This window comes from Zonotrichia leucophrys, chromosome 1, assembly GCF_028769735.1.
Source record: "Zonotrichia leucophrys gambelii isolate GWCS_2022_RI chromosome 1, RI_Zleu_2.0, whole genome shotgun sequence".
Lineage (NCBI taxonomy): Eukaryota > Metazoa > Chordata > Aves > Passeriformes > Passerellidae > Zonotrichia > Zonotrichia leucophrys.
In genome coordinates, this window is record NC_088169.1 from 61,987,904 (window position 1) to 62,003,966 (window position 16,063).

A 16,063-nucleotide genomic window follows, 5' to 3' on the forward strand; every position below is an offset into this window, starting at 1 on the left:
ACTCTTTAAGGATTAACTACAAGCAAAAAGCAACATCCTTAACACTTCAATTCTGATGCTCCTAAATCAACTAAGGTTAATTGCAAACAGAAGACAGGTTCAAAGGCCTTCTTCCATGCTTTACTTTCTTCAGTTAATTATTAGAATTCATCTTTGTAACTATCCCACGGTCGGTTTCCACACATATCACAATCACAAACACACACGTGTGTACCTGACGCAAACCACAGCTTTGTATTTCACAGTTTCAAGTGCCCTGTCCAGTTCTGGGCCCACAGTTTGGGAAGGACGTTGAGGTGCTGGTGTGTGTCCAGGAAAGGGCAGTGGAGCTGGGGAAGGGTCTCGAGCACAAGTCTTGTGAGGAGGGGCTGGGAGAGCTTGAGTATTCAAGTAGGGGCAGAGGGGGCTACGGAGGGACTTTACCACTTCTAAAACTGCCTGAAAGGAGGGTACAGCCCGTTGGGATTGGCCTCTTCTCCCTGGAAACCAGCGACAGGACAAGAGGCCAAAGCCTTAAGCTGCACCAGGGGAGGTTTAGGTTGGGCATCAGGGGCAGTTTCTTCTCAGGAAGGGTGGAGTCACCGCCCCTGGCGGTATGTAAGGAATGACTGGAGGTGGCACTCAGTGCCCTGGTCTAGGTGACATGCTGGGGTTGGGTCACAAGCTGGCCCGGACGGTCCGAGTTATTTTCCAGGCCAGTCTGCGATCCCGTGGATCCTCCCAGCCGCCAGGGGGCGCCACCCGCCCGGCGGCCCCTCGTCACGCCCGTCTCTGCCCCGTGCCCGTGACGCCACTGCCACGCGACGCGGCGCGGCGCGCTCCGAGCCTCCCCCGGAAGCGCCGCCCCGCTCCCGGCGTTCCGCCGCGCTCCGGGCGCCGCTCCCGGCCCGTCCCGGCCCGGCCGCCCGTCCCGCCGCCGGCAGCATGCTGGAGCCGCCGCCCGCGGAGCCGCCGCCCGCGGGCAGGGACGTACGCGACCGCCTCAGCCTCTGGGACCGCCGCCTGCAGCCCACCGCGCCGCTCAGCGACCGCCAGACCGACTCGGTGCTGGAGCTGAAGGCGGCGGCCGAGAACCTGCCGGTGCCTGCCGAGGTGAGGCGGCGGCGCTGCCCGGGCCGGAGGGGCGGAGGGCGGGAGTGGCCGCGAGTGGCCGCGGTGCCACGTCGCCAGGCGGGCGGCGGTGACGGCCCAGAGCGGCTGGGCCTGCGGGGCCGCTGCCGGGTTCGGGGGGCTCTGGGTCGCGCCCGCAGCCGCGCCCCCAACCTCCCCTGTCCTTCCCTCGGGAGGGCTCGCTGCCTGGGAGCCCCTGCCGCCCTGCCTGGAGGGGTTGGTGAGACAGCGGTGGGAGCTTTCCCCGAGAATGCACCGGCTTTCTCTGCCCACCCTCGCCGCTTCCCTCAGACCACCGGCATTTGTCCTGCTGAAGTTGGGAACTTTAGCCGTGAAGTTCATTCTTTTGGTCTTAAAGTGATCCTTACTAATGCATGGCTCCTGGCGCCCACGTTATTTCCTGGTACGAATTGCAGGCTCTCGATTGAACTGAGGAAAGCCAGGAAGAGGGGTAAAAAGGTTAATAATTTGTCAGCACCATAGAGGACATGGTCTCCCACGGTGTAAAATTCCCAACTCTGACAAGATGATTACTTATGAACACTCCCTTGTCTGCTAAGGGAGGTGGAACAGAATGCTTGCATTCCTAACTGCACTTTTCAGGAGAGGGTTTGTATTTAAACAGGATCTTAGTGTGAGATAAGTGCCATAAAATCAGCAAAGCCTGCTCTCAGCAAGTGTCTGAAAGCTCAGAACTGCAAAAGGGAGAGTGTAAAGCCATTCCTTCCTCAAATGAACCTGTTTCATTTAATCCTTCCTGGTTGCTTTTTTTTGTGTAAGCAGAATGCAGAAAGTAAATATTGGCAGGCATCCAAAGTGATTGTAGAAGGATGTCCTGCTGCCAGGGGATGTTTTTGAGGATCTAAACCAGCTTTGCAACAAGGCAGGTACTGTATTTGCCGGTGAGGACAGCAGCAAAGCCATGACATTGAGTTCTTCAGAGACCTGGGACAGTCTTGTGTCAGCTGTCCTGAAACAGGAGGCTCTGATGGATTCACCTTTCCCTCTGTATTAGACACCAGAGGAGCCCTGGCTGCCCTGCTGGGGTCACCCCTGTTTTGGGTGGTGAGGGGTGTGGAAGTTGGACAACGTATGGCAATCTGTTTGTTCTCAAGTAGTTGAAATACTGATGGCTCTTTTTCTGTTTAGCTAATACTACCAGGCAGGGAATATTTTACTAAGCAAGTTGTTTTCTATAGAGATACCAATTTATAGAGAGATAAGCAATGTTTTCTGGTTTTACCCTACTGATATTCTCAGAAAACATAAAATTCATTATCATGTAATTGAAGAGGGTATTATATTATTAAAGTGTATATAGTAGTATTTTTCTTTTTGAATTAATTTCTTCCTTATAGGCTAATTAATAATCTCTGGTCATACTTAAATACAATTTATCTCTAGTTAATTTTTTTCCATGTTTTTCTTGCTTAAACAAAATAATTGTGGCTAAAAAATAATTTCTGTTCAGCAGAGCTATTCCTTGTCTTCTGAATAAATTATGGCAGCAATCTTGAATTTTCCTTGAATGTCTGGCAAAAAAACCTGACAGTTCCTGTGTGGTGTTTCTAAATGTATGGATGTTGTAGTTGTTGGTGTAATGGTTGGAGTCAGTGCTCTCAGAGATTTTTTCTAAACTTAATGATTCTGTGATTATCATATTGATAGGTAAAATGTCCATTGCATTTTTTTCTTCAAAAGTAGAAGCCTGTAATTTTCTCATCTGCTGCTTTGGATTGCATTATAGTTGAGCTGCAGCTGTGAAGGGATTCTCAGTGAGTTATCTGACCAAAGTTTGTGGTGTTCTGTGAGCAGCTGCCCATTGAGGACTTGTGCAGCCTGACGTCCCAGTCGCTGCCTGTTCTGCTGACAGCTGCCGTGCCAGAATCCACAGAGGATGTCCTTCTGAAGGGATTTGCAGCACTAGGGATGGAGGATGAAAGAATTGAAACAGCACAGCAGGTAAGTGAATGACCATGAAGATGCAGCGATCTTCAGAGAATGCTGTTGGTTTCTGTGTGTCTCGCCTAGCCTTTGGTGGGTTTGCTAAATCTTTTGGGCTGTTTTCAAAATGTATAAGGGGGAACTTGGGTGGAAAACAACGCTGAAGTCTTAGCTCTGAAGTGACAGATACTTTTTGCATTTGGAGTGGAATCTAATGTGAGAATAAAACACCCCTTCAGTAAAGTGGTGTTACTCTTGAAGTAGAAGAATTCCCACTATCTAATGTGATACCCTTATTCTTGTGCAAGTAAAGCCAGATGAAATCCAGTCTTTACCATTTTAACTCAGTGAGGGAATAGAATGAAGTATTTCAGTTGGAAGAGACTCACAGTGAGGAATTAGTTTCCTAGATTAATAACTGAATTCTGAAACAGCTCTGTTTTTAACAAAACCTCATCTTCATTTCATAGATCATAGATCTGATTTTTTTTTAATTGATTGCACGTGATATCTATATTGTTCACTCCATAAAATCTCTTCTAGTTCTTCTCCTGGTTTGCTCAGGTGCAAACACAGATGGATCAAGATGAAGGTGCCAAGTATAGGTACGTGCTCTTCCTCAGTTCTTTTCACTGTAAGCAGCTCCACCCTTGAAGGACTTCATCTTGTCCATTAATGTCACCACATGTTCACATTCAGCTGGTGGGGAGTGGGAGAATGTGTTGGGGCAGCTGAGGCTTTCCAGGGCTGTGGGTCTCACTCCCAAAGGCCACTGCCCAAGTGACACAACAGTTAAGGGGTGCAGATTTCCTTCTGAACTGCCCAGTATATTTAGACAGGTGGAAATTAGTTTTGGCTTACAGACAGGGCTGTAGACAATCGCAGTTCTAGAGCTTTCCTATGATTTTTCAATTTTTGCTGCTATTGGAATGTTATCATCTGAGGGCGAGACTGTGTAAGCAGATGTGGCTGGAGGTCATTTCTGTTCTCACCATTTGGCTCATCAGTGACTGTGGTTGTCATTCTGTATCTGCATTCCCTGCATTCCTTGACACTTTGCTCAACTCTGGTTTTGAGTCTTGCCATTCTGATCTGTTTGTGTGTAACTGACTTTTCCATCAGGTTCAGCAGAACCCCTTCCCACTGACTTTGACAGTTGTTCCTTGGGAATCTGAAGTACAGCTGAATGGCTTAGCTAGATCTGCTTGTGGCTTTTATAGAAACTGGCTTCTGTTTTGAGACTTCACAAACTTGCCCTTGGCCACAAGGAAATGCTGCTGTACTCCCTCTTCTGTTTTTCCTCTGCTTTTCTTTGGGCTGTTTCTTTCTCTTTTGCTGTGACATTTGAGGACATGACTTTTCTTAAAAGCAGAGGGTGAGGCATGTACTGATCCTGTGACCTGATCGTTAAGAACCTCCAAGGAGTAGCAGGCTTGCACTTTGTCAGTTGGCATGTTTGTCATGGTGCACACAGGTGCTCAAACAGGGATGCACAGTGGCTTGTAGGATGGCCAGTATGCTGCTGTCTGCAAGAGGCCAAAGGTGCAGAAGGAAAATGGATAATTTCTTTGCCTGTTGCACATGGATACAGGGAATTGCATTACTTGCCTCTTTGTACATGGTAAAGCAGAACTGAAGTTGTAGCTGACGTCCAAGAGTAATTAATTTTTAATATGCTTTAGATAAGCTGAATGCTTGACATCTAGTTATCATTTAGAGTTTTTATCTGCATTGAGCCTTGGACAAATCTGGTGACATTAGACACCAGATCTATTTAATCTAAGCCTCTTTCAATTCTCACAGTAAGTTTAGAATCCTCTAGATAATTTCAGCTACTTCAGAAGAGAAAAAGTAATTTCTAAATGGAAACTGAAAATGAGTAGAAGAGACCCAAATTACCACGCCTGTTGGGAGCAAGGCAGGTAGAATTAGGCTGCTTACAGAAGTCAGTGTGTTTGTGCTGCCCATTTAGGCAGTGTTCACGTGCTGCAGACCAGCTGTGGTGCAAGCTGCTGCTTTCTAGGTAGCTTGCTGTAAGGAGTGTCAGGGAAATGGAGTGGCTATTCCAGACCCTTCAGCTCTGCTGTTTCTGAGGTAGTGAAACCTGTGCTTCTTGTGCACTCTTGCTTGATGCAAATGACCTCCTATTCCTAGAGAGAGAAAAGTGGTGGCAGTCTCCCTGCAGGCAGCTGGATTTGCAAATACAGAAAGGGAAATTTTACTTCTGTTATCTGTTGATTCTCTTTTTTCTAGACAGATGAGGGATTACTTGTCTGGCTTTCAGGAGCAGTGTGATGCTATCTTGAATGATGTGAATAGTGCCCTTCAGCACCTGGAGTCACTGCAAAAACAGTATCTTTTTGTGTCCACAAAGACAGGAACGCTGCATGAGGCCTGTGAACAGCTTTTGAAAGAGCAGGTAATCTTTGATGGAAGGATTACTGGGAACTGCTTAGACATCTTAAATGACAGTTTCTTTTTCTTGGGCTGGGAAAACATGTGAGCTGTGGTAACAATGCATCCATTTGCTTTGGACCTAATTTTTTGGGACTGTTTCACCTGAAACTGGAGTGTAAGTATGTGTTAAATATTCAGTATGTGTCAGTATATGCGTTAATGAAGAAACTTAGCTGAGGGCAGTTTTTGTAACTGATGCCTGACAAGTGCAAACTGTACTGGAATTAATAATTCATATCATTTACAGAAATATTTTGAGTTGCTTTCTGCAAAATCCCTAAAGTTGGGAGCTTATTTCCCAGATACTTTCTTTTTCCTGATGAACTGCTGCAACAGTGATACAATGAATGTTTCTATTTTCATAGTCAGATTGGATATGAGAGAACTTTTTAAAACTCCAATCCTGAGATACAAGATTTTTACAGTTCTCCGTAATACTGATGGCAGCACTGCTGTTTGTATGCAGCATTTTCTGTGGGATACTGACAAACCTGTAGTATATATTATTTTAAATGCACTACTGAAAATAATGTGTCAGTCTCTGGCAAAAGAACAAGAGAGCACTGCTGTATTCTGCATTTTTTGCTGTACTTGATTAGTTGCAAGTTTTTTGGAGCTGTTGAACAATGGTATGTGCTGAAAGCTGAAAGGGAGGCTTAATAATTTTATACACACGTGTGTGTGTGTGTGTGTGTACGTGTATACATACATACATGCATATATATATACACACACATATATATATATATACTTAAGGCACTTGCTAAGTTGATGATTTTCTTTTATTTATTGTTTCTTTAATAGTCAGAACTTGTTGACCTGGCTGAAAACATCCAGCAGAAACTTTCTTACTTTAACGAGCTGGAAAATATCAACACTGTAAGTATTATTTCATTGTTAATAGTCTTAGAAGATGAAAGCTTACTGGTCTGTTGAACTTAGTCACCAACAGTAATGTGCTTAGGTTCCTTACAATGATGCTTTGTCTTGTTTTCCAAAGAAATTGAATTCCCCTACGCTGTCCGTGAACAGTGAAGGATTCATTCCCATGCTGGCTAAGCTTGATGATTGTATTGCATATATTTCATCACATGTAAGTCATTCTGTATTTTTGGTTAAATTGTCACAACTATGTGTTCATACTTTTGTAATGTTTTTTTCCCCCTATAAAGTTTTCTATGCCAAATACAGCAAGAAGTTAAGGATGGTGCTTTATAAATGTAGGAAATTTTTATTGAATATACTTTTTATTCTGCTTAATTTTTTTGTAAAATACTTCTTTTAGTTTGTACAAGCTGGCTAGTTATGTGAGTATATTAAGTTTTGATAAATTTTTTTGACTCTTACTATTTCTATTTAAAATTGATTTTTTTCCTTCTTTCAGCCAAATTTTAAAGACTATCCTGTATATTTGACGAAGTTTAAACAATGCCTTTCTAAAGCTATGCACCTTATCAAGACATACACTGTGAATACACTACAGAACCTCACAACCCAGTTAATGAAAAGGGTAAGGTGAACCAGCAAGTGGGAGGTGGAGCTGTGCTGAAATGTCTATTATAACATCAAAGAGTTCTCTTTTTATTTTTTTGAAGGTGGGATGTGTCAGCTGATTTTTGTGAAAATAGGTCAGGGCAAACACTATGGTGTTTGTGTAGGTTGTCCAATGCTCAGCCAAGTATGATGGAGATCTAGTGATCCAAAAGATTTAAAAGTAGTAACAATTAAAAAGTGATGGAGACTGAAGAAGATGAAGTCAGTGAATTGAAGTAGGTGAGCAGTAAGCTAGTGAAGGCCAGGGATGGATGAAGGACTCTGTTAGAGACACCAGATGGCCAGACAGTGGCTTTCCTGAACCAGAGTGTGCACTGGAGCTCTGAATTGTCTGTTGGTGTGTTGCCAAATGGGGAAGGTACACAGGAGAAATAGAGGTACTGTGGTGTTTTGTTTTGGAGGTGGATTGCTTTGGAGACAGAGAGAGATTAAAGGGAACGCTTGAAAAAAGTGTACAGGAGCTGGGTGTTACTGGGTGGTAATTGTAAAGCACAACTCTGAGTTCATACCATGATCATTTCAGTATTACATTCCAGTAAGTATTCTTGGGTGCTCTTGGTCATGTAAATGTTCATTTATTCTGCAGTGGTTTGTGTAGCTGCAGATAACAGCTGTACCAGGTTCCTATTAGTTTTCCAGCATTTTTTGTTTCAGTTTGAAGTGTTGACAGTGATGCTAGAATATCCCAGGGAAGAGACACCAGGTGTTTACTCCCCCTCACTCCAGGGAGATGTAGACGTAAATGTGAGCAGGGAGGTTTTTTTGGTCTCATTACGATGTTGATAGCCTCATGCTGCAATATTCTGGCAGAGCAGAAGGGAGAGGGGAATGTTTCTTCCTATGCACTTTGATTCTTCAAATAATTGTGGTGTACCTTGTGCTCAGTTCTATTACAGCCAAACTTAGTGTCCTGAGGGATAATCAGTGAAACTGAAAGATACTAGAATTGAGAACTGGCACACCAGAAAGAAAGAAATTTTAGGCAGTGTTCATGGAAACTTGTGGAAGAGTACTCATGGAGTGAAGATATTAGTTAAGTGGCATTGAACATTTTTTGTGTTCAGTACAAAACTAGGTTTTATTAAAAAAAAAAAGGTATCATAGCTTGGTTTGATGCTAGTGGATTGTTCTGACTGAGCTGAATTTAAACAAAATTGAACATCTCTGATAAGCAGCATGTCTACAGAAAGAAGTGTGTAACCTGATTTCTGAATTTGAATTGCTGCTTAGGAGTTTTAATTCAGGAAGAATACGTCTTTTAAGAGTGGGATGACCTTTTCCTTCCCATGTACATGGGGGTTTTGTGGATATCTTATATACTTTGAAACATTAAATGTCTCCTTCTGCTAGAAGTGCAGTACCGGACCAGTGTTTTTTAGTTGTTGTCAAGTGTTGAGTTTTCCTATTGTAACAGAACAAGACTGTCAGGACTGGGAAGGAACTGAGATCTGGATGTTCTTTGGTGATGCACACATGTGAGTGGAGGTTTTGATATAAGTTTGTAGAAGGATGATGAGATTGTTCACAGGGATGAAAATAGGAGGTGAGGATGGTGGAGTTTTCCTGTCCCCATCATGTTTCTGAAGAAGACCATCTCTTCTCTCTCACTTCAGTAGGGGTAAGGGGAGGAAAGCTTGGTGTTTAAACTGGGTCTGTGCTCTCTTTGTTAGTGCTAGAATTTGTCTGAAGTTCAAGCTGTCTGCCTCACTGGGCTGAGCAGCTGTAGGGGGAGCTGCCTCAAGACAGCTTGATATTCTGGTTGTAGCTTGAATGCAAGCTGAAACTTAGCTTCTCTGCCTTGGGACCAGCAGATAAAGGGAAAATTGTTCCATTTTAATACTACATATTAAGGACCAACAATCACTACTTCTCTGGCAGGTCCAGAGAAAATTTTTGTCTCTAATGGAGAATGTCATAATTACTGAAAATGTTCCTTTTTCTGTAGAAGCTGTTGGATGAAGCACTTGGCTTGGGTTTTGTTCTTCCATCTGACTTTAAATTCTGAAACCAGCATGCCTTTGTTGGTGGGAAGTGGCAAAGAACTGTTTCACTGGAAGCATAAGCATAAACAACCAATACCCTGTCTTAGAGCCTAATTATCTCAGCCATTATATACTAGAAGCCAAATATAGTATTTTGCTTTTTAACCAATTACTCATCTCTTCTTTCAGGATCCTTCAGCTGTGCCAAATTCTGACAATGCCTTCACGCTGTTTTATGTGAAATTCAGAGCAGCTGCTCCCAAAGTCAGAGTAAGTAGCTGGTAACTAACTTTTAAAAAGGAAGTTATGAAAATGAGGCTTGAATTTATTAGTGTGAATGCAGGGATTGCATATTGTGCAAATGTAAATGTCCAAAGATTGCATATTGTATCCGTGGAAAAATACTACAAACTGTTTTCCAATTACTACAAAAAATTGATTTACTGATAATACTTCTTTCTCTGGTTTTTTTTTTGAGTAGACTCTTATTGAACAAGTAGAGCAAAGATCTGAAAAAATGCCAGAGTGAGTATGTCTACATAATTTATCTTCAACAGTTTTAAATTTTGAAAATATTTACTTTTGTTTAGGTACTGTTAAACACATTATTTGTTTAAAAGAAAGTTTTAAAAATTGTAATTACATAGACCTAAAGAGGATATTAGAATGCATTTTATGTGTGCCAGAAAATGATCTTCAGTTACTGTTTTGATTTCTTGGCTAGGTATCAGCAAGTTCTCAATGAAATCCATCAATGTTACCTCGACCAGCGGGAGCTTTTGCTTGGTCCAAGTATTGCTAGCACTGTTACAGAATTAACCAGTCAGAATAACAGAGATCATTGTGCTCTGGTAGGTAAAGTAGTCATGTGTTGTGAAGGTTTTGTAATGTTTTAATCCTTTCTCCCCCAGGAAAAACGAACCTACTTAGTTCAGTCATTTACATGCAGAATTGTTACTGTTGTCTGTGAGTTTGAATCATCAACATTCTACTAATATTTTCAAGCCATACATGTTTTATTTCTGTAAAAACTCCACCCTGTTACATACCTCACAGAGGGGGGAGGATAAAAAAGAATCATAAAATGTGGTTACTTAAATTTCAGAAACAAAAAAGGGACAGAAGTTGTACAGTGAGCTTTTATTTGGCTAGTAACATCTTTTCAGCCCGTACTCTTGGAGTTCATCTCATTGTTTTTAAATTTTCCAAACCTTCAGTTTAATCATAGCTGTAATAATCACAACACAATATATAGTATATAGTAATAAGACCTCTAATATCTCTTGTGATACTGATGCAAAGAAAATAATTTAATAATCAAGTATTTGTATTTCTGTGAATACAGGTACGAAGTGGTTGTGCCTTTATGGTCCATGTATGCCAGGATGAACACCAGCTTTACAATGAGTTCTTCACAAAACCAACACCAAAACTGGAGTAGGTGGTAGATCCTGGTTTGGTTTTTTTTAACTGGATGTTGTATTTAGGGTATTGTGATGTAGCAGATAATATTTTATGGCAAACAGAGCCATGTTCAAATGGTTTGGTGAGAACTAGCAAGATAAAAAAAACAGCTTAATCACTTTAAGCATCAGAATTTGATGTTCTTGTGTTTTCTTTCTTCAAGCAAAACTGATAGTTCCCATTCTCCATAAGTAATCTTTGCAAATGCTCTGTAGATAGTCTGAAAGAGTTAAAGATACTCAGATTCTTTGAAAATAGCTGTAGAAGTCTACGGCTCTCAGCTGTTTTTGTACAGCCTGTTTTGCACAGCCTGTAGCACAAGTGCATTCATTTACTTCAGTCTGAAGTTAGGCTGATGAACTCCAGCTGTTTTTCTGGAAGGATTTAATGAGCTGCCCTTACTGTCAAGGAATATTTGGACTGAACAGAAGGCAGGGTAGTGGATGCCTGACAAGAGCAGTGTCCCAGTCTCTCCTGCCTAAACCTAAAAGAGGGACAGGGTGCTGTTTCACACAGTAATTGTATTATAACAGTATTGTTGAGTTTTTTACAGCAAACCTGTAATGGTAAAGTATTTGAATAGATTATGCCCCTCCTCCAGTTTTCTGGTATGTTTTAGTACTGATACTTGATTTTGAAATTTGGGTAGGTCATGTTCCCTTGCTATAAAGTTTCTAACTAAAGTGTATCCCTGTTAGTGTAAGTCTGACTTATTAGTGAGTAAGCAAGACACTGGTTTTGAGTGTTGCAATGTCTTAAACTGAGTGCACCCTAAGTTAAGCAAGTGTGTAACCTGAAAAAGACTGCCAAGAACCCTCCCCATCCTTCAAAGCTAAAGGAAAACCAAAACTGCATAAAGCCTCACTAGAGATAAACCACAGTGCCAGAGTAGGCCCAGTCTTTTCTGAGGGTTTGTGGCCTTGTGTAGGGCATGCTCAGAATTTGAGGTGACTGAAATAAATTTGCTTAAGAATCAGTTTAGCCATCTCAGTCCAAATCCTGGACTAAACATTCCTAATTTAAATCAGTGTAAAATGTTGTTCAGCCAGAAATCTTGTCACTAGTGCTATTCACACCAAGAATGATAACAGACTTCTGTTTTTTCTTAAATTTTGATGGAATGTAATTACCTCATTTCCTAAGAACTTACTTCCCTTTTACTTTTTTTTTGCCTACATCTAAATAAAATATTTTTAAAAAAATGTTTCAAATAGTAGCTACTTTATTAGGTTTCTCTTAGCGTAATACATGGCCTTATTTTCTCTTCTGCAGTGCTCAGGTGCTCTGAAGATATGATAGCCTGGTGTCTATGTAGAGATAAGAGTTTACCAAAATTCTACCCAAGAGTAAAGATCTGAGACTGAGTATTGTAGTTAATAAATAAGACTAGTGAAACTTTCTCTTTTGTTTCTGCTTTTAACTGTTTTATCAAGTTACTTGTGGTGCTATAGGATGCGAAGGAAGAGGCATTCAAAATGTTTCTGCTGTGTATTTTTCATGAGCATTTTTGTTCCCAGTCTGAGGAACTGAAGTGTCATTGTCCCATTGACAGACTTTTTTTGTGAATTAGAAAAAAAACAAATAGTGCAGTAAATTCAATATCTTTATCACACTGTCATTATTCAGTGTTCTTGATGTTTATATTTCCAACTCTAGAAATTACTTGAATTTTCAGCTACTGGCAATAGCATTAGTGCCTAATATGTGATTAGTGAGGGGAGCACTGAGAATGGCAAAAATGTCTAGAGTGAGTGCTGTTGATGTCTTAAGCAGAATATGCACCACTTTGAACATGAAAGAAAAAAATCCATGGAAGTGGGATTTCGGGTGTATCACTGTATTGATCAGTTAGACTGGAAAGTGTGTTCTGAGATGTTGGTAGCTATGACAGAAAACATTACCAAGCTTCTCCTCCTGCATCCCTCTTTGTGTGCTCCTGAGTCTAATACACTGTTGAGTCCTTGCAATCAGATGAGCCTTTTCTCAAGGGAAAATTTGGGTTGTTGATTCTGAGCGCAGCAGGAGTATTTTTTTACATAGTAGCCAAGTAAAACCAGGTTGCAGTGTCTTCCCTTTGTGACAGGTTGAGTTGTTGGTTAGTTTGTATAGGTTTTTTTTGGTTTATTTGGGTTTTTAAAATTTTATATTAAAATTAATTAAAAGCTATAACACCATTTTAAGCAGTTGATATGCCACATCTTTTAAAAGGAAAGCTTTTCCTACTTTTTAGGTAATAGTGGCTTTGTATTTTAAACTGTCTTGTCTGAAGTCTTCTGAGACACCTTTTTTCTCTCCCTCCTTTCAAAAATCTTTGCCACAAAATAATCTATGTTTGTGATAAAATTTTCTTTTGCTTCTGAGGGATCCTGAAAATATTTTGCTTTTTTAAATTTTTTCTTCATAGTGAACTCTTGGAGAAGCTGTGTCTTTCATTGTATGATGTCCTGAGGCCAATGATCATCCATGTCATTCACTTAGAGACACTTTCTGAGCTCTGTGGGATTCTCAAAAATGAGATGCTTGAGGATCATGTACAGAACAATGGTAACTCATAGATTGAAGATTATTGTTTTTAAGTGTCTTGTTAACTGATAAAATTATTGAATTGCATATTCAGAAATCCTAGATGCTTATTTCTTTCTAGTGGATCTTAACCTAACCTCATATTTGACATGTTTATGTAAAATTAATTATGCTTTTTCATTTCTAGTGAAGGTCTGTATATTTGGATCTGTGCATAGCATCATTTTAAGTACTGTACTGATGTTAGTCATGTTTTCTCTAGATTGTACAAATGCTAGCAAGCATACACCCAGTGTATATGCATACACCAGGGTTGATTTAAATTAACTTTTAAAATTAATGAACTGCTTCACTTGGCCCTGCTAATGCGTCATCCATGTAGAGCTTTCTGCATAATGATGATAAAATAATTGAAACTGATTTTTTTTTCAATTCTCCTTAATGTCATGTTTCCCAGATTAGAAATTGTAACTTCAGCAGAGGAGTTAAGTAGCAGTGTAGATTCTGGAGTTTTGTGAGTATGCAGAGCCCAAAGTCTCATAGGAGAGGGCCAACCTGGTTTCTCATTTCATAGTATGACCAGTGCAGAATGGAATCCTTTCAGAGTCTTTATTGCACCAGGCAGTAAATAGAAATCATCCTTGGTACCTGATTTATCACCCAGTGTAGCTCCTTGTCACTGAAGCTATGTCAGTAATCATGAAGAATTGTTCACTTTCCTGGAAGTATAATTGTGACAATGTTCGGAATGAGCAAAAATTTGCTGACTTAATAATTTGGCTTTTCATAAGTGTCTTACTTCTGCTTAAATTTGGGTTGATACAATAATTCTTAAGTTTGATGTGACCTGCATTGGTTTATCTGTTTTTATCAGCTCCCAACAGTCACACCACAAATATTGGCTGTGATGGAACCAAAGCCACCTTGCTTTGTTGTTCCCTCCAAAATTCCACTTAATGTACCCAGGTCTGAAATAGATAGAACCCTTAATTCTAACAATGCATCTGAGGCTGTATTTTCATAGCCTAATGAAAATCTGGGGAGCCAAAGCAAGTGCAGCATGGAGTTCAGTAAATTCCTTGTTTATCACAAATTTGTCTGCATGGTGCTGTTCCAAAAATACCCTGACTCCATCTGCAGCAAGCCAGGTTTTTATGGTCATATGTGTGATACTTCAGATTTGTGTTTCTATAAGCTTGTTTTGTCATTAACAATTTATGCCTGTTCTTACCTTTGTCAGCTGAACAACTGGGAGCCTTTGCAGCTGGTGTCAAGCAGATGCTGGAGGATGTGCAGGAGCGCCTTGTCTACAGGACACACATTTACATCCAGACCGACATCACCGGCTACAAGCCTGCGCCCGGCGATCTCGCCTATCCTGACAAGCTGGAAATGATGGAGGTACAGCCTCAGCTTCTTCATTGGCCTTGACTTTGTACATGCAATGTATGCAGTTATGCAATGCAATGCCTTGCAGCTTGGGTTTTCCTGTTCTTAGGTGTATTTGGTGTTATTGCCATTTTTAAATTGACACTTGCTGATTAAATTATGGCCCTGAACTAGATGTCAATGTTTTATGTCAAACTTAGCGACAATGGCAGTAGTTCTCACAGTTAACAGTTTTATCAAAACTTGAAGCTTCTTAATTTTTATTTACATTCATCAGTAATAGGTATTACCCAATGTATTTCCTAGTTGAGCTGGAATTGAAAAGATGCTTGAGACAGTCCCAGTTAGCTTCAAGTTTGTTTTAAGAATTACTGGTCAACTAGCTTTTGGTAGGCATGTGTGTGTACCCTGTGCTCAGGCAGTGTGAGAGGAGATTTGCTTTAGATAATCTAACATGGTAGCAATGGCTTCCAGAAGCCTTTTTCAACTTCTTATCAGTATTAGCCATTCTTTAGTCATTCCAAGTCCTTTGAGTGAGTGTTCCTGTTGAAATGGATCAAACTAATTCTACTTATTTTAAAAAATGAAATAACTCATGGAAATAAATAAATGCCCAATGAGAAACCTTTAATGAGTTTTTGACTAGAACAAGCTGCAACTGCATGAAGACTACACGGAAGCAGTAAAGCATAGTAAAGATCCCCCTCCAAATTCACTTTATAATGGGAGACCTAAGCTGTCAAAGGACTGAGGTGACTGAGAATGGTCTTTCCAACATGGACTGGCAAGATCCAAATTTCATCACTGTATTCTGCTTTCCACGTAGCTGCCAGAATGGCTGGTGGTGCTTAGAAAACTGTAGGACTGAGTTCCAGGTGACCAGTTGATAGAAAGCTGCTGTTTGACTTCAGAATCAGAACATGACTTATAAAGAACACAGCAGCTATCTGTCGGTCTGTCTTATCTCCCTCTTCTACCTACCTACCTAAAATACATGTATTTTGCTGTGGGCTGAAAGACATTAACATTGTGTGACTGTACCTTACTGGACTCAATTCCTGTCTATAAACAGAAAAATCACTGTGAGAAAATTACCAGTAGTGAACTCATGTTGCTGTGATGTTGTCTTTACACAATAAAAGCTTTAGATATATATATATATATATCTAAAGCTTTTATTGTGCTACAGTTGGTACTTCAGCTTTTTTTTTTTTTTTTTTATATCCACAGGGTTTTAAACCCTGCAGCTAGTGAGTCTGTTGAGTACATGCTCTTTATATTGAAAGTTTAAGGACTAATAAGCATCTTCAGGCAAGTGATTCTCCTGTTTGGTCTGTGTGAGGCCTTATTTTCTAACCAAGGCCCTTCAGTTAAGGAAGAGAAAATTCATTTCAAATTGAGAAATTATGCTGCTCTTCATATGTCCTAATAAGACTTCAGTTTTTGCCTGGTTTGAGATTCATTTTGCTACTTGATTGCTTTTAAACCTCAAAACCTTGCTATTTAGAGAGCCCTTCTGTCTTAGTAAATGAATTATTAAAATGTTAAAAGCATGGGGCAGAAATGTTTCTTGTGCTGTTCTGCTCAAATATTAATGCAGTTCTTTGCCCATTCTTGCTGCCTCTTGTTGCTTTGAGGCC

The 16,063-nt window shown here is 40.6% G+C and overlaps 1 protein-coding gene across 1 annotated transcript in view; it reads left to right on the top strand.

Annotated features, from left to right (window-relative positions):
* The first annotated feature begins 869 nt into the window (after positions 1-869).
* The window catches only part of COG3 (component of oligomeric golgi complex 3), a 30,577-nt gene continuing 15,383 nt past the window's right edge, over positions 870-16,063 (top strand). Inside the window, exons 1-13 of the mRNA XM_064714574.1 lie at positions 870-1,092; positions 2,926-3,072; positions 3,598-3,659; positions 5,308-5,473; positions 6,316-6,390; positions 6,512-6,604; positions 6,896-7,021; positions 9,237-9,317; positions 9,529-9,572; positions 9,772-9,898; positions 10,393-10,484; positions 12,916-13,055; positions 14,275-14,435. Of these exons, the coding sequence (XP_064570644.1) occupies positions 925-1,092; positions 2,926-3,072; positions 3,598-3,659; positions 5,308-5,473; positions 6,316-6,390; positions 6,512-6,604; positions 6,896-7,021; positions 9,237-9,317; positions 9,529-9,572; positions 9,772-9,898; positions 10,393-10,484; positions 12,916-13,055; positions 14,275-14,435 (1,482 nt within the window). The 5' untranslated portion in view covers positions 870-924. The remainder of the gene's footprint in view (positions 1,093-2,925; positions 3,073-3,597; positions 3,660-5,307; positions 5,474-6,315; positions 6,391-6,511; positions 6,605-6,895; positions 7,022-9,236; positions 9,318-9,528; positions 9,573-9,771; positions 9,899-10,392; positions 10,485-12,915; positions 13,056-14,274; positions 14,436-16,063) is intronic.